The 18,326-nt window shown below is 42.9% G+C and overlaps 1 protein-coding gene across 1 annotated transcript; it reads right to left on the bottom strand.

The window, feature by feature from the left end:
• Positions 1–4,593: 4,593 nt before the first annotated feature.
• Positions 4,594–14,785, bottom strand: LOC310633297 (vomeronasal type-2 receptor 26-like; the record flags this gene model as incomplete). The annotated part of the gene is made up of 6 exons (XM_083350997.1): positions 4,594–5,495; positions 6,086–6,212; positions 7,672–7,902; positions 12,575–13,387; positions 13,790–14,029; positions 14,777–14,785. 6 exons carry the CDS (start codon positions 14,783–14,785, stop codon positions 4,594–4,596), a joined length of 2,322 nt encoding a protein of 773 aa, XP_083207123.1.
• Between the last annotated feature and the right edge of the window lie 3,541 nt (positions 14,786–18,326).

Below are 18,326 nucleotides of genomic sequence, written 5' to 3'. Positions count from 1 at the left end.
CGAAGTCATGTCCAACCCATCGCAACCCTATGGACAATGTTCCTCCAGGCTTTCCTGTCCTCTACCATCTTCTGGAGTCCATTTAAGCTCACACCTACTGCTTCAGTGACTCCATCCAGCCACCTCATTCTCTGTCGTCCCCTTCTTCTATTGCCCTCAATCTTTCCCAGCATTAGGTTCTTCTCCAGTGAGTCCTTCCTTCTCATTAGGTGGCCAAAGTATTTGAGTTTTAGCTTCAGGATCTGGCCTTCTAAAGAGCAGTCAGGGTTGATTTCCTCTAGGACTGACCGGTTTGATCGCCTTGCAGTCCAAGGGAATCGCAGTAGTCTTCTCCAGCTCCATAGTTCAAAGGCCTCCATTCTTTGTCGCTCAGCCTTTTTTATGGTCCAACTTTCACTGCCATACATTGCAACTGGGAATACCATAGCCTTGACTATACACACTTTTGTTGGCAGGGTGATGTCTCTGCTTTTTAGTGTGCTGTCTAGATTTGCCATGGCTTTCCTCCCGAGGAGCAAGCGTCTTTTAATTTCTTTGCTACAGTCCCCATCTGCAGTGATCTTGGAGCCCAGGAAAATAAAATCTGTCACTACCTCCATTTCTTCCCCAACTATTTGCCAGAAATTGAGAGGGCCGGATGCCATGACCTTTCTTTTCTTAATGTTAAGTTTCAACCCAAGTTTTACACTCTCCTTCTTCACCCGCAACAAGAGGCTCTTTAGTTCTTCTTCACTTTCTATAACATATTACAAATGTATTATTTATTTTGGTAACCTATAAAAAAGACTTGATCTCCTTAATAAATGTTTTTGCTTTGCCTGAATTATTTGGTGATTGTTATATTTGGGTGGGAAAGAATCTCTTTGCAAAGTGTCTCAAATTCAGGGATCTATTTCTTAGCTCCACACCAAACTTGGATTGCCTGAGTTTGGAGAGAACAACTCTCAAGGTATAGGTTTCTTTTTCCATTTTAGCCCCATTATCATCTCTTCTTGATTGATGCCTCTATTCAAGTCCTATTTTGAGTTTCAACTTTGCATCTATATTTAGTACACAAGATTTATTTTCAGGTATCAGAGGTAGCAAAGTACTCACGGGTGTCAGACATAGCCAAGGCCTGACTGCAAATTGTGTTTTTCAAAGAGTAGCATGCAAAAGAGTCATCTGAAATTGTTCCAAGGCCAATTTCAGGGCTGACCACCAGTCTAAGGGTCAAGAGGGAAATTCATACAGGATCATGCCTGAGCTAAACATGGCTTCCAACAAAGAAAACAGAAAGAACACAGTCTCTTTTATAGGCTGTCAGTCCTTGGAATGTTGCTGCAGCCAATTGTCACTGAACATATTTTTTTATTCTCTACATGGGGCTGCCCTTGAAGACCACTCGGAGGCTCCAACTGGTACAGAATGCAGCCGCGAGAGTTGTGTTGGGAGTCTCCCGATACTCCCATGTTACACCTCTGCTCCGTGAGATGCATTGGTTACCAGTTGTCTTCCGGGTGAGATTCAAGGTACTGGTAATGGTGTTTAAGGCCCTACATGGCATGGGTCCGGAGTACCTTAGGGAGCACCTGCTGCCGGCATCAACTTCCCTCCACCCTGTGCATTCCCACAGAGGGGGCCTCCTCAGGGTGCCACCGATCAGAGAATGTCGATTGGTGGCCCCCAGGGGGAGGTCCTTCTCTGTGGGCGCCCCGGAGCTATGGAATCGATTGCCAGTTGAGCTCTGGATGGCGCCCGACTTTTGCTCCTTCTGTCGCGATCTGAAGACATTCTTATTTGAACAAGCCGGCCTGGCCTGATGGGGGATGGGTTGGGTTTTTATGGTCATTTTTAATATCTGTAGAGAAATCTGACAGGTAGAGAAATCTGACAGACGTGACCAGAAGCTTGGTGAATTAATTGTTGGTCACAAAGTTCTGAGAGCAGCCACACCCCCTTTTGTACCTTCTGGGGTGTGGCTCAATGACTCAGCTACTCCCTGGCCCTCCTACTCATCCTACGTTGCTGCAAATGCTTGGCCCTGCGTCTTGAGGTTCTAGTCATGAGTCATCTTCACTAGACTGTATTTGCTGCAGCTGCTTGAGCTCCGTCCCAGCCTGGCTCCCAGGCTGGCTACTCCCAGGCTACTCCTTTTGGCCTTCAGATGGAGATGGAGGCCTTGCCAGAGAGGAGGGTCCCAGAGAGGGAGGCCTTGCTTGTTCCTCCCCATCATCCTCAGTGTCCTCTTCCTCAGTTAGGACAGGCATGGGGATTGGCGCCACAACACTATTCCCCACCGCAGGGCCCTTCCCTCGGATTGGACGGTCGGGATGTGGGTGAGATGGAAATTGTTTGTGGAACAGCCGCACAAGGTCAGGGATGTTCACTGTGGAAGCATCGACCCAGGAGAAGTCCTCAGGCCCGTACCCCTTCCACTCGACCAAATATTGAAAATGCCCGTTAAGCCAATGGGAGTCCCAAATACTGGCCACCTCATACTCTGCTGAGCCATCCTGGTCAAGTGTGGTCGGTGTAACTCCAGACGGCCCCCGACCAGTACAAAACGTATCTATTTGAGCAGTCTGACCTGGTCTGATGGGTTAGGGTTGGGGTTTTAATATATCTTAATTATTGTTTTAACTTTGGGCATTTATTTATTTAATTCGCTTTTAACTTTTGTATCCTGTTTTTTGTATTTATTGCCCTGTACACCGCCCTGAGTCCTTCGGGAGAAGGGCGGTATAAAAATGTAATAAATAATAAATAATAATAATATGTTTAATTTTCTTTTAACTTTTGTATTTTTGTATTTTTTATATATCTGCCCTGTTCACCGCCCTGAGTCCTCTGGGAGAAGGGCGGTATATAAATAAAATTATTATTATTATTATTATTATTATTATTATTATTATTATTATTATTATTATTATTATTATTATTATTATTATTATTATTATTATTATTATTATGTTGCAAGGCAATGAATCTAATGGAACTTCCCTTCTGAACATACTACCGGGCAGTGACAATTCAACATTTCAAGAGCCAAACTAAACAAAAAAGGAAATGTAAGAAGTGAGCAGCCCACCTTTCCCCCGCAGATAAAGAAATATTTGGGGGAATATTAAAAGAGGCAGGATAGAATATTTTCCCTGAATGAGAAATGGAGAAAAAAATCTTAACAATGGCAGAAACAGCCCCACTCTCCATTCCTCAGACAGAAACCTGAGGAGGCCAATATTTAGAAATGGAGGGTTTTTAAATCCATTCAGAAAGAATGGGGCTCCACTATTCATAAGCAAAACACCTTCAGCCGTAGCTCCCACAGAAGGCTGGAGTTGACGGGATTAGAAAAACAAAGACTCCTAAAATCTATATTCCCTACTCAGCTCCAAGGATAGGACATTATCTCCAAGCCACAATGGGAGTCAAGCAACAATAATTAGAATACCAGAAGGTACCCTCAAGCACAGGTCAAAGTACATTTCACAACAGGCATCTCATATACAAAGCCCAAAGAAGGTATGAAAAACCACCCACTCTCAACTCCATTTTGTCAGCTGCCCCAGAACTGCATGCAGTTGTTGGTTCTGCTCATCAATAAACAAGAACTTTCTTTCCTAAGCAGTCAACCACCATTTTTTATTCCCAGATTGAAACTGGACCTGATTTTTCTTTCAACAGATAAAGGATCCCCCTTTTTTTTGTTAAAACACTTTTTATGTCTTCTTTTTTTCTTTGACAATGAGTGCATAATCATCGATAGTATTTTACTCTTTTATATTTCTCTTTTTTATTATTAATTGAGAAGCAATAAAAATGAATTAGTGAATCAGGTAGTTTATGCTATTCAATCAAGCAGAAATATTATTTCAACATATCATTGAGATAAATATTTTTGCTCCTAAAATATGCTTAAGTTAAAGGTTTTCTTTCCTCTCAGCTTGAAGAGAAAAACATAGAAATTCATCTATCAGAATTGGGTCCTCTGGGGGACTCCATTTCTTATCCCCAAAGAGGCAGTAGCTTCTTTACAACAAGGAAGATTTCTAATAATAAGATTTATTAACCATGTTTTCAGCTTGCAGCAAACTTTGTAGATTTTAGATAGGGAACAACAAGGCAGACCTATAAATGTGAAACACAATACAAGCCACAATCATTGTTTAACTACATTTAGTATTACTGATCATAAACAAACAAACAAACCCAGATATAATTGTGCACAATTCTATTTGTGTGTGATTCTGCCTGAAGCTATCTGGTAAAAAGACATTATTGAATGTTAAATAAATAAGAAAAAGATTAAACAAAAATAAACATAATTCTTGGAAATGAGAAACCAAAACCAAAGCCCTTTGTAAAATAGAGTATTAAATTTTGAGCTCTATTTTTGTAAAAACATCAATTTGAAAGGAATTTTTCATCCTTTGTTCTGATTTTATCACAATTCCATAAATATAGCCTGGGGTAATAGTGAAAAAAATGCAGGTTGAATTTATTGAAATATAAAATACCAAATAAAATTGTTTTGTGATGTGGAATCCATACACACACACACACACACACACACACACACACACACACACACACACACTGTATGCCTCATTCTTATTTTATTTTTAAAACAAGCTGCTCCTTTCTGTTGAGATCTGGCCTAAGGATAATAATATAGCACTTGGGGATAAAGATGCAGACCAGCAGACCAGCACTGGAGGCCAAGATGGAAAAGACTTGCACGGCCACCATGTATTTCCCTTTGGTGCTTAAGTAGGTGGGTAAAAAAGAGATCCAGACACTGCAGAAGACCAGCATGCTGAAGGTGATCAACTTGGCTTCATTGAAAACTCCAGGGAGATTCCTGGCCAGGAAAGCCATTGTGAAGCAGATGCCAGCCACGAAGCCCATGTAGCCCAGGGCTACATAGAACATGGTAACAGACCCTTCGTTGCATTGCAGGATGATCTCCCCAGGCTGGGAGTGGAAGTCAGAGTCAGGAAAGGGGGGAGAGACTCCTAGCCAGATGGAACAAATGAGAGTTTGAATTCCAGAACAAGAAAGTACAAGGGAGTTGGCCAGAGTCTTCCCCAGCCACTTCCTCATGGTGTTGCCTGGCTTTGTGGCCAGGAAGGCCAACACTACTGTGATTGTCTTGGCTAAGACTGAGGAGACAGCAGTTGAGAAGACAATGCTGAAAACAATTTGACGGAGAAGACAAGTTGCTTTCTTTGGCTGGCCAATGAAGAGGAAGGAAGTCAGGAAGGAGAATAACAGGGAGATGAGGAGGATATACGAGAGGTCCTGGTTGTTGGCCTTGACTAGTGGAGTTTCTAAGTGTTTTACAAAGATTGCTAAGACAAGCACTGTGGCTAAAGACAAGAAGAGGGCAAAGGAAGCCAGGATCATCCCCAGAAGTCCTCTGTAGGATAGGAAGGTTATGACTTTGAGGATGCATTTATCTCGTTTCTTATTTGAATGCTGATTCTCTGGACATTTGGTGCATGTTTTTGCATCTGTAGATAAGAGAGATGAGACAAATATGATTTATCCACCTCCTGTAATGTTGGCCTTGTCTCCTTCTGTCTACCTTCTCCACCATTATCATCCCTTCCATAAATGCATCATGTAAAATTGGTAAATTCTGTCTATTTTGTTTTTTTTTTTTACATTTTCTGAGCAATCAAGTTCCTCCACAGCTGTTTTTACATGAGGATATGATGTACTTTAAAATATTCTTTTTTTATGTGGCTGTGTTTTCCACACTTTTCTCTTAACATACTCTCTTGAATTTATGGACAAGCCTTGCTGAAATAATATCAGCAACGAATGTGCAAAGTTACGTCATTTTTCATTAAAAAAGTCCTCATTTTTCTTCTAACAAAACTGCAGAGGTGATCAAAGTAAAAAGAGGGGATGGTTGAAGAGCTGTCTTTCTCCAAGATGATTTCTTACAAATCACTTCATAAAACTAGTTCTGGATCTTAGGGCAAGGAGGCCAAAAATGAAAGATCCCCAACTGAGAAATCAGACTCCCCCACGGAACATTGTGAGAGACTACAGTGACCATTCCCACCGGGGAGACTTTTCCTTCAGAGATGCCCACCTTCCTGAATGGAGATGGTTCCTTCTGCACAAGGAATACAATCATAGCAGCAAGGGAGCTCCCCTTCCCAAGGCAGCTTGATGAAACCTGGACGGCAGCTCTCCACACACTTGGATTCAGGGAGGGACTAAATAAAAACAGAAGGAACATCAAGGACAGTGTGCAGGAAATGTGTTGGGTATATCTTTGTTACCTCTGCTGATAGCTACCTGATGGCTCTGTCTAAGGGACCTAGTCTTTGTTCTATAGAGAGGAGTTATTATAGTACCATCTGCATAGACCTGGCAGGAATTGTACAGATGGAAATATGATCTTCAAGCAAAGGGGTTTGAAACATTTGTGAGAACATCTGGCAGTGGCTCAGACAGACACCTCCCTATTTCACTGGACTATCATAAGGGGAGGCAGAGCAACAGAAATAGTCCTCCAAAAAAGAAAAATTCAACAGTGGTTGTTGGAAATAACAGGCGTGAGCTTCCCTATGCAGCCAGACCTCTATTTATTGGGTATGAGACTGGTTAATATTGATAAAAGAGATTGGTATATATTTGTTCAAGTCTCAACAGCAGCGAAGATGGCTTTTGCACAACTGTGGAAGGACCCAGATATTGCTCCTGATCACTTGATAATAAATAAGATTCTCTGTTGTGCCAAGATGGACAGGTTAACGTACATCCTAAAAGTTAAATGTGAATCACTATATAATATGAGTTGGAATAAGTGTTTTGCATGGCTTAAAAGAAGGTTCAGTTTAGGAGATGAGCGATGAGATTGCTTACCTAAATGACTTGTGTATTTCATTAGGCTTATAAGGTGGATAAGATTTGACTAATGGTAGTTTCTTAAATGATAAGGTTACTCTAGGCATTGGAAAGTTTAGCTGGGATGATATATTTTTTGTTAATAGGAGGGTAGATATAACTCTCGGTTTATTTTGTTTGTTCCCTTTGTACTATTTGTTGTCATTTTTAATGTAAATAATTAATAAAAGGTAAAGGTTCCCCCGCACATGCGTGCTAGTCGTTTCCAACTCTAGGGGCCGGTGCTCATCTCCGTTTTAAAGCCGAAGAGCCAGCGCTTGTCCGAGGATGTCTCCGTGGTCATGTGGCCGGCATGACTAGACGCCAAAGGCGCACGGAACGCTGTTACCTTCCCACCGTAGCGGTCCCTATTTTTCTACTTCCATTTTTACGTGCTTTCGAACTGCTAGGTTGGCAGAAGCTGGGACAAGTAACAGGCGCTCACTCTGCTACACGGCACTCGGGATTTGACCCGCCAAACTGCCGACCTTCTGATCGACAAGCTCAGCGTCCTAACCCACTGAGCCACCGTGTCCCTTAAATAATTAATAAAGATTATTAATTAAAAAAAAAAGAAATAGTCCTCCAAAATGATATCATTAGAGTCAGTCTTCAAGAGACTATCTATCTGTCTGTCTGTCTGTCTGTCTGCCCTTCCATTCATTCATTCATTCATTCATTCATCCATCCATCCATCCATCCATCCATCCATCCATCCATCTATCCATCATCATATTTGCCTTACTCTGGGGTTGGAAAGAACTGGAGGAAAATAATTTCCTTTACCTGATTGAGCCATTTGGGGAACATTATTGCATCCTGGTCAATGATAAACATGACTTCTGGCGATCCTTGCCTTGCTAGGCTCCCAAATTTTGCCCGGACAACTGACTTATTGGAAAACTGGACTGAACCTATGATGTCAAAATCAGCAGCCAGTTCTCCACTCTCATCCAAATATAATCCATCCGAGGAGTTATTATAAAGCTTGAAATTTTTTTGCAGGAAACATTGAAGCTAAAATAACAGAGGGAAGAGAAACAAGTACAGGAATACTAATAGGATAGTTATGCATATCTGCACAATCCCACATCTGTAGTTACCATAGTAATCTACCCTTCTAGGTTACTTAAAAGTTTTATAATTGTAACAATTGACTACAGCTCTGATAAGAGGGTTAATATTTGTGTTTACATCTGGTTTTGATCACAGCGTGTGAGAAATTGTGATTTGGAATGTAATATAATCTATGTTGAAGAAAATGATATCAAACAGAGAAAGTTATGTTGTTTGCTTATGAAATGAAAAATTGTAAGACCTCTGAATGAAGGTTGTTTGATATTAAGGAATGGAGTAATTTATGGATACATGAAGGAAAAATGTTCAATCTTGAATGATGTGACTACAATGCCCATCAGAAGGTAGGATTCTCTTTATATGGAAATGAAAATCCTGGTGGTGAACATGGAAGAACTAGAGATCAGCTTTGGGAGTAATGTGCAAAATATTGCATTTTCAAAAGAATAAAGTGAGCAATTATAGGATATTCATACTTACAAAATTCCCTAAGAAGTTAACAATGAATGAATGAATGAACCTTTATTGTCAAAGTACAACCATGTATACACTGAGATTGGCTGAGTCTCCCTTCGTGCTCCCCCTACCCCAACTCACAGTGACAACAAACCCACCGTCTTGTTACACCATGTGAGCTAATTGCACACAACACACTGGCCTCGCAAGTCAATCATACATAAAGTTATTTCCCATTCAAGAGCCTGACAGCCCATGGATAGAAGCTGTTCTTCAGCCTGTTGGTATGGCTGGCTATACTCCTGTATCTCCTACCCAATGGTAGGAGAGAAAAGAGGTACTGACCAGGGTGTGAGTCATCCCTGAGAATTTTCCTCACTCTTCCAAAGCAGTGTTGTGATTCAGTGTCAGCCTGTGCTCCCAGCAACTGAGTCTGAGGAATCTGAGGAGGAGGAGGAGGAGGAGGAGGAGGAGGAGGAGGAGGAGGAGGAGGAGGAGAAGGAGGAGGAGAAGGAGGGGTTTGGAGAGCCTTCGGTGTCGAAGGGAGGCTCTGATGCACTGCAGGACTCTCAGCCTGGCCCCTCCAGTCATGTTCCTCATGAGGCTCAGCTGTGTGAGTACGAGGTACCGGACTCAGGGGAGTCACAGCTGAATCTGTTCAGAGATGCTAGAAGCAGAAGGCAATCCAGCAGAGAAGAGCAGAGAAAATCAATGAGGCAACTCAGTGAAAAGAGGAGAAGGCATTGAGAAGCCACGCCTTGGGACAGATAATAAAAGGTGAAGGTGTGGGCGGTGCTGGTTGTTGAAGGCAACTGTTCATAGACATTCAAAGAGAATCCTGGTCTGTTCTTGCTAATCTGTTTGACTCTTGTTTGTTGTTGGACTCTTGTTTGCTGTTTTGAATTATTTATTGAAGACAATATTCTGCTGCTTTTTTGTTTGAAAGACTTTATCATTTTGAAACTGTAAATAAATTTGGGTTGGGTTTTTCCAGCCTATTAATTTGTCAAAAGGAAAAAGGGGTTGTCCCTGTCACACAAACAGGGCCGGTCGTAGGCTGGAACAGAACAGGCAGTGAGCCCTGGCAATGTCATCCAGTAGTGTCAGGGGATAGCCCATGATGTTTTGTGCAGTGCTCACCACCCTCTGTAATATCTTTCTATCCGTGGCTGTCAGGCCAGCATACCAAACCACAATACAGTGCAAGAGGATGTTCTCTATAGTAGACCGATAAAAGAAGGTCATTAGCTGTTCTATCCTGTTCTTCTGCAAGACCCTGAGGACGTGGAGTCTCTGTTGGGCCTTTCTGGCCATCTGGGTTGTATTGACTTTCTAGGTAAGATCTTCACAGAGGTAGACTCCCAGGAATTTAAAGGAGGAAACTCTCTCCACACAGCCCCCCCCCCCGATGTAAAGTGGGGCAGGTTCCTCTCTTTTCCTCCAGAAGTCTAGCACCATCTCCTTTGTCTTGCCGATGTTCAGGTGCAAGTTGTTCTTGGAACACCATATGGATAGTTTTTGTACCTCCCCCCTGTACGCTGTTTCATCTCCACCTGTAATAAGACCCACTATGGTGGTATCATATGTGAACTTAATGATCACAGTAAATGGGTCGGACGATATGTGTACAGTGAGTACAGGTAGGGGCTAAGCATGCAGCCCTGTGGTGAGCCTGTGCAAAGCTTCAGGGGGGCAGATGAAACAGACCTGACTCTCACTGTTTGTAGCTGGTCCCTTAGAAAGTCTTTAATCCAATCGCAGATGGAGGGGGAAAAATTCAACTCAGTCACTTTTTCAATAAGGATGCTCGGCAGAATAGTGTTGAAAGCCGAGCTATAATCAATGAAAAGCATCCTGACATAGCTTCAAGTTTCTCCAGATGGCTGCTACAGAATGTAGAGCAGTAGCTATGGCATCATCTGTCGACCTGTTCACCCTGTAGGAAAACTGATGTTTGTCGAAGTCTGGGGGGAGGCATGTCCTAAGATGTTGGAGAACCAGTCTTTCGAAGTATTTCATCACTACAGACATTATTGCAACAGGTCTGTAGTCATGTTGTTGTTAGCTGCGAAGTCGTGTCTGACCCATCGCGACCCTATGGACAACGTTCCTCCAGGCCTTCCTGTCCTCTACCATCTTCTGGAGTCCATTTAAGCTCACACCTACTGATTCAGTGACTCCATCCAGCCACCTCATTCTCTGTCGTCCTCTTCTTCTCTTGCCCTCATTCTTTCCCAGCATTAGGCTCTTCTCCAGTGAGTCCTTCCTTCTCATTAGGTGGCCAAAGTATTTGAGTTTTAGCTTCAGAATTTGGCCTTCTAAAGAGCAGTCAGGGTTGATCTCCTCTAGGACTGACCGGTTTGATCGCCTTGCAGTCCAAGGGACTCGCAGGAGTCTTCTCCAGCACCATAGTTCAAAGGCCTCAATTCTTTGGCGCTCAGCCTTTCTTATGGTCCAGCTTTCATTGCCATACATTGCAACTGGGAAGATCATAGCCTTGACTATACGCACTTTTGTTGACAGGGTGATGTCTCTGCTTTTTAGTGTGCTGTCTAGAATTGCCATGGCTTTCCTCCCGAGGAGCAAGTGTCTTTTAATTTCTTGGCTACAGTCTCCATCTGCAGTGATCTTGGAGCCCAGGAAAATAAAATCTGTCACTACCTCCATTTCTTCCCCATCTATTTGCCAGGAATTGAGAGGGCCGGATGCCATGATCTTGGTTTTCTTAATGTTGTTTCAACCCAAGTTTTGCACTCTCCTTCTTCACTCACAACAAGAGGCTCTTTAGTTCTTCTTCACTTTCTCCCATTAGAGTGGTATCATCTGTATATGTTAGGTTGTTGATATTTCTTCCGGCAATCTTAATTCCCACTTTTGATTCATCTAGCCCTAGTCATTCAGGCACTCAATTGCTGTTTTCTTTGGGACTGGGAGAATTGTAGCTGCTTTCAAGCATGATGGTACACAGGCCATTTGCAAGGAGATGTTAAAAATCCTTGTCAGGACCCCTGCTAATTGATCTGCACAATTCTTAACCACTATCCCCAGCACCCCATCTGGGCCTGCAGCTTTGCTGGGATTCACAGCCTTCAATACAGCCTTCACTTGATGTTCATACAAGGTGAATGGCTGAGAATCAGAAGGCCGGCCAGCAGAGGCTACGGGGTCTGGTCTTTTCACCTCGTAGTGAGCAAAGAAGATATTCAACTCCTCTGCCAATGAGGGATTGGTATTAACCATGTTCTATATATCCTGGTAGAATATTTACAAACTTTCAGATTCCCACTATTCCAACATTGTCCTATTGAGAGATTGAAGAAACATGTCTTCTCTGTTGTTGCCCTGGCCCTGTGAAACAGCATCCCACCAGAGATATGGATGGCATCCCTTCTCCTGGGGATCCAGAAAGCACTTTAGATGTATCTCAACAAATATCTTGTCGTAATTTGACCTCCACTTCAAGGATTCTGATGAACTGAATCCTCAAAGTCTTGTGATGTGGTAAAATTCAATAGCTGCACTAGTGGAGTACATTAAATCAATCAATAAAATTAAGGAAGACATTGATTTATAAAATTCATGGCCTTTTTTATCTTGCTGGGGTCAAACATAAAGAATTGTGTAATAGAGAAAGTGGTGTGTGTGGCTGAAATGAAACTGCTTAAGATAATATCTTAAAGGAGATTGGCTCATAAAGTTCATGAACTTCATTATCTATACATTGATGCTCAAATCTTGGGGGAAAAAGAAGATGAGCTTAAATTCCTAGTTTCCAGACAAACATGATTTAATAGGTAGAACAGAGATCTTTTTGAATGACACCCCTTCCCCCACTGGATAAAAACATAGCAATGGAATGATACCATTTATCCAAAACAAAATGAAGAAAAACAAAAGAAGGAAGAGGTGCACTGAATGTTGAAATTGCCCAAAACACACAAAAGTCCAAGTGAATGAAATTGGTCATACTGTAGAGGGCTGAAAAGAAGGAGTGATATATTACTATAGAAAAAACACAAGCAGTTAGTCCAGGACTATAGAGAGGTTGTCAGAAGAGCTAAATCTCCCAATAAAATAATGAATTTTATACGCTAGATAAGTTTACAGTTAAAATATTAGAAAAGAATGGAACCATAAAATTATGCAAAGGGAATACCTGCCATGGTTTCAACTCCTGAGTAGTCAACTGATCTTTTTGATCATTCACTTTCCTCTTGGATCTGGATGAATATGCAGCATTCAAGGCTCTGGCCACACTCCAGATGGAGCGATAAATGATGTAACTGTCCAGAGACAGGATTTCTTCAATCTCTTCTTGGGGCAGAGCTTTTGATCTCTCTTTCTCTGAGCACCTTGTCCAGCCTTTCATGGACAAGCCGTGCTTGGAATAGGAACAATGAAACACTTTGTTGATAAAGTCTTCGATAGACTTGAGAATAGAATGAAAATCACCACGTTTGGCATTTCTGCCTGTCTGGATCAAGAAGGAAATATAGCCGTAGACGGATGGATAAATCCGTGACATATACTGTAAATCTAAAGTAATATCCCACATAGCTGAAGTGATCCAGACCTTTCCAATTGGGGCTTTTATACAGAATTCAATTATCTGCTGTGTAATGATTATTCCAACTACAAAGGTATCAATCTCCCCAGAGTAAACAAAGACATTGACTTGTGTCCACTTGCAAAATTGAGAAGTATCAGCTTTTATTTCATGGGCAGCCACAGGGATGCTTTGGGATAAAACAACACAAATGCCATTCTTGACAAGCAAAGGAGTCAAATTTCTGATGAACATCTCCCCACCATCAGAGTCTGGTGCAACCAGACCGACCAACATCCACTTAAAATGCTGGAGCAGTTTGATAATTGTGGGGTACTGAGCTCCTTCTTTGGGGACCACTTGGTAGAAAAAAGGGAAGACAATTTTATCACTCAGATCCTTTGAAATAAAAGTATAACTGATCTGAAAAAGAAAAGATATTTGAGTTAGATGTTGAGTCAAATCCAAGCCATGATATTAGCAACTGAAACCTATGGTTAAAAATGTGGTTTTTATATGATAGAAGGACCTCAAAATGTTTTGGAAGACTATTTTCAGGAGACAGTTTTTAAGGTTAATCTGTTCATAGGTTGGACCTTCTCCCAAAGGCCTTGAGTAGGAGATGTTTCTTCTTCAAAAAGGAGGAATATAACCAGAATAATGTTTTAGATCTGACCATTTTGATCCTTTATATGAATCAAGAGCCACTCCAATTGCAATAAGCCTAATATTTTCCATAATCATAAGCTGCCCTTGAAGTTCATGGAGGATTCAGAGTAGATTTAGCCCACACAAACACCTGCTCACACTCATACACATACAAACCTGTGGAATTTTATAAATGTCCAGCATATTTGTTATCTGGATGGCAATGTCAGTATTGGACCCATCAAAAACAACTAACAGTCTAGTATGCCTTCCACATCTGTAGTTTGGAATATTTGCTTCTCCGGTGGAAATCAAATCCAGCAAAGCATCCAAAGTTATGGGTGTGCTGAAATAATTGTCATGGAGGTTGTAACCTAGAGAGACGTTGGGGAACAGCTGGAGATCCTGGTTGATCTCCTGGATGGCAAAAAGGAAGGAGAGAATTTTCCAGGGATACATGGATAGTTTGCTGAAAATATATACATTTCATACCATCATTAATTAAAATAATAATATTTTTATATCTGCATAAACACATAGAGGGGTCTTAGTCACTCTAAATCTAACAAGAATAACCAGCTAACATATTGTCAGGACCCACCCCAATCCACGTCTTAGGAAGACAAAAACTCTTGGAGTCAGTTCTAGTCCAAAAGGAATCTTTACTAGGACATGCTTGGTTGTGGGAATACAAGACAGGACTTAGTATTGTTTTACAAATTGAAATTTTATAAAGGGTACCCGGTTCAACCCCCCTTCCCTCAACCCCATTTGGTCAGCCGCCCATCCTTCTACTTCATGTCATCCCTTTTGTGGGGAAAAAAGGAACTTTGAATCTTTATGGTTATTGCCTTCTTCCTCTCCAGAATTAAAAGAAAACACAAGCCAGATGCCTTCTTCTCTAAACCTCCCTTTTGTTCCCCCAGTTCAAAAGGTTCCCTTGGTCTTTGAAATAACCTAAGGCAAGCTGAATCCACATTTTATTATTTTATTATTTATTTATTAATTTAATTTATATGCTCCTCCTTCCTCGGGAGATGGCAGAATCCATGGGGGGGATAATGTTTTAAACATACATTTATGAATGTGATATAAATGGATTCTGACACATATCAAACGTCATGTCCACATATACAGTAGTAAATAAGCAGCCATACCTCTCACCATCATCATTTGCCCAATAGCCTATATAAAATAGCTTTCTGAGCAATATCTATGCAGTCAAGTGAAGTAGTAAAAAACACAATAAAAATAAAAAAAAGTATTTGTACAAAGCTCAAAAATTATCTCATAATACAGGGGGGAGGAAATATTGTAATAGAACTGTTTAAAATCAGAAGAAGAACTATATAATCCTGGATGTTCAACCCTAGAACATCCTTCCATGATCACCCAGAGACACCCAGAAGCTAAATAGGTTCTCTGATGATGATGATGATGATGATGAGGAGGAGGAGGAGGAGGAGGAGGAGGAGGAGGAGGAGGAAGTAGAGTCAGGGGCATCCATGGATGATACTCTTGGAGGATGTGATACCAAGGAGGGTTGAAGTCAATGACTCCAGTTTGGGTGAAGGGAATCCAGTAAGCTCCAAAGACTCCTTGCCTGCACCCACTGATTGCTTCTCAGAACTTGACACCAACTTTGTCCAAAGCAAAGATTCAACAGCAGAGAACTGAGCTCCATGGACCAGAGAGAGTGGCCAAAAGGAAGCCCAGCAAAAGAGCCGACTATAATGTGCAACACACCTCAACTGTGCATCAGGGTAGAGGCTTAGTTTGGTTAGTTCTTGGCCTCCTCCCTGGCTGAAAACACTGAGAGCAACTTATCAAGCATCAGCATTGCTGCATTTAGCTCACTGTGTCATTCTTCCAACCATGTATTCCATCTCAGCAAGTCTCCTGTCTCCTCCATACACATATCTTAAATCTGTTATTGGATTCCTGATCTCAACTCAAGTCCAGCCTGTTCACTGTAATTTCAGTTGAGATGCTGGCAAAAGCATTTCTCTCTCTCTCAGTAATCATACATGACCTCCAAGGTCCCTCCTTGGCCGAAAAGGAGGGTGGAAAACATCTAAAAGATCAATTTATATTTGCATTATAGAGTGAAAAACAGCTTCTTTGATAGGTGGTCATCCAGACTTTGCTGAGATGCCTGCAGGGAGAGAAGTCACCAAAGCTGTCCTAGTGGTTACACCTCCTTCTCCCTTGAAATGTCCACCCCTTTCTCTTAGTCCTGCAAGGCTGGCTATCAGATATTGGGCAGCTATCCCATATCTCCATCTTTCTCTCTATTTCAGAAGAAAGAGAAGTCATTTTCAAATTTTCCCTATAAAATTTAGTTTCCACTATAACTCTTACCATTTAATGATCAGTCATGGGATGTGTGTGGAGGAGACCCGCTGAGCTACTTCAGTTAAGAGGGCAGGAAAGCAAGTGGGTATCTCTTTCATATTTCAGAAGGGACCTCAAAATTTTGTATGCAGGGGCTGATGCCTTTGTCCTGGTGTACCCCAAACTTTTACCCCCCCCCAAAACAAATGATCTTGAAAACATGATCTAATAGGGAGCCTTTAAAGGTACGCAGAAATAGAATTTTTGTGGCTTTTTTGCCTCTTAAACTGATGTCAAGAAGAAAGAGCTATGTTTTGCAGGGTTCTCTCTGGAGTCTTGCAAACCTTGCTTCATAAATTCCACCCCTAACACAAGAAGACAGCAATGGATGAAAGATGGCAATCAAACTGAGGTTGCTTAGAAACCTGGATATTAGCAAAGACCAGCAGAAAAGCAATTTCAGTGTACCTGCAGTGACTTACCGATAAAACTTTATAGAGGGGCTCCTGCTGAAATCGTATGGGAGGAAGGTTGCTTTCGTTACACCGATGACCCCACCCAGAAGAAGGTCTCCTGGCTTGTTATAATTCAGTGGGTCAACTTCATTCCTCTTCAGATGCAGAGGGCATTTCAAAGTATGTTTCCTATCAGCTGCATGAGGAAGCAGCATGAGAAGGAGAAGCAGGATGACCATTTGTCTGCCTTAGTCAATCCTCTGCCCAGCAGGATTTTTCTTTTTTCAAACCATGCCAGAAGCAAAAAAAAACCAAAAAAACAAAACAGCACCCTGTTTTCAAGGGTTGAACAGTTTCCCTAGTTTCCTAAGTCAAATTGTGTCCAAAGAGGAGGGGAAAAATTCATTGTCACAGAATGTGCTTGCTTTTCCAACACTCGTTGTTGTTCTTTAGGCATATAGCTTTTCTCATCTAGCAATGAGCTCTCTCTCTCTCTCTCTCTCTCTCTCTCTCTCTCTCTGATGTTTATATCCATAACTCTCTTTGGGGGCCATTCCTTGAGGTCTGGCACAAGGGAATGAGCAAACAACTATGATTAAATAAATAAATAAACCTTTATTGTCAAAGTACAACATGTGTACATTGAGATTAGCTGAGCCTCCCCCCGTGCTCTCTCCCCCCAACACACAGTGACAACAAACCCTCCATCCTACCACACCATGTGAACCAACAACACCACACACCGGCCTCCCAAGTCAATTCTGCGGGTTGGGGAGAGGGGTGTTGTTTGGCTATGGGGGGTGGCCAATCAACCATAGTTCAGGCCAGACTTGGGTCTGACCGTGAGGGGGGAGAACGGGGTGTTGTTGACTCTGGGGCTCATGAGCGGGTCGTGGGACTACCAATTCCCACGATGGGGAATGGCAGCAGGCGGATAGACAGGGGGCCGTATCGCTACCGGGAGGGCCGTCTCCGCTACTTGCAAGCGGTGAGGCGCTCCGACCCTCTGCTTCTTCCCCGAGGTCCCGGGAGCGAGGATGTGCAGCCTCCTGAGCTCCGGCTGGTGTACCTGAATGCCAGGTCCATGGTTAACAAAGCTCCCCTCGTCAGGGATTTAGTTGAGGGTGAGCATGCGGACCTGGCTTGCATCACGGAGACTTGGTTGGGCCCAGAGGGTGGGGTCCCTTTGGTTGACCTCTGCCCACCAGGCTTCCGGGTGCTACACTGGCCACGAGCTCATGGTAGGGGTGGGGGAGTGGCGGTCACTATTAGGGAGACCTTATGTCCGCGGGAGACCACCGTTTCTCAGATAGTCCGGTGTGAGTCTCTCTTTGTGAGATTTGGTTCTGGGGCGCAGTTGGGCTTGCTGCTGGTGTACATTTCGCCTAGTCGCGCAGCGGCAGCCCTGCCCGAGCTGCTCGATATCCTCTCGGGGTTGGTGGTTGAGTTTCCCAAACTTACAGTTTTGGGAGACTTCAATCTACCATCCCTGGGAGGTTCATCTGAGCTAGCTCGGGAGTTCATGGCTTCCATGACGGCCATGGACCTGACGCAAGTAATTTCTGAACCAACTCATGAGGGAGGCCACACCCTTGACCTGATTTTTTTATCTAGACGGTGGTTGGATGATCTTGGTGGGGGCACTCCATTTATTATGCCCCTGTCATGGACCGATCATCATCTCCTGCGGCTGGTCTTCCGTTTTGCCACCCCCCGCCGTGGGGGTACGGAGCCAATTAGATGGTACCGCCCCAGACGCCTAATGGATCTTGATAGATTCCAAGCGGCGCTGGGGTCCCCACCTGCCTCCATTGCTCACAGCTTGGCGGATGCCTTAGTGGAAGCCTGGGAAAGGGCAGCCACTGAGGCACTTGACCAGGTTGTACCCTTGCGGCCCCTGACCCAGCACAGATCCCAGCGAGCTC

Source organism: Vipera ursinii (assembly GCF_947247035.1).
Source record: "Vipera ursinii genome assembly, chromosome: 2".
Classification (NCBI taxonomy): domain Eukaryota; kingdom Metazoa; phylum Chordata; class Lepidosauria; order Squamata; family Viperidae; genus Vipera; species Vipera ursinii.
The sequence above is the reverse complement of the archived record's forward strand: the minus strand, read 5'-3'. Positions and strand labels throughout refer to the sequence as shown.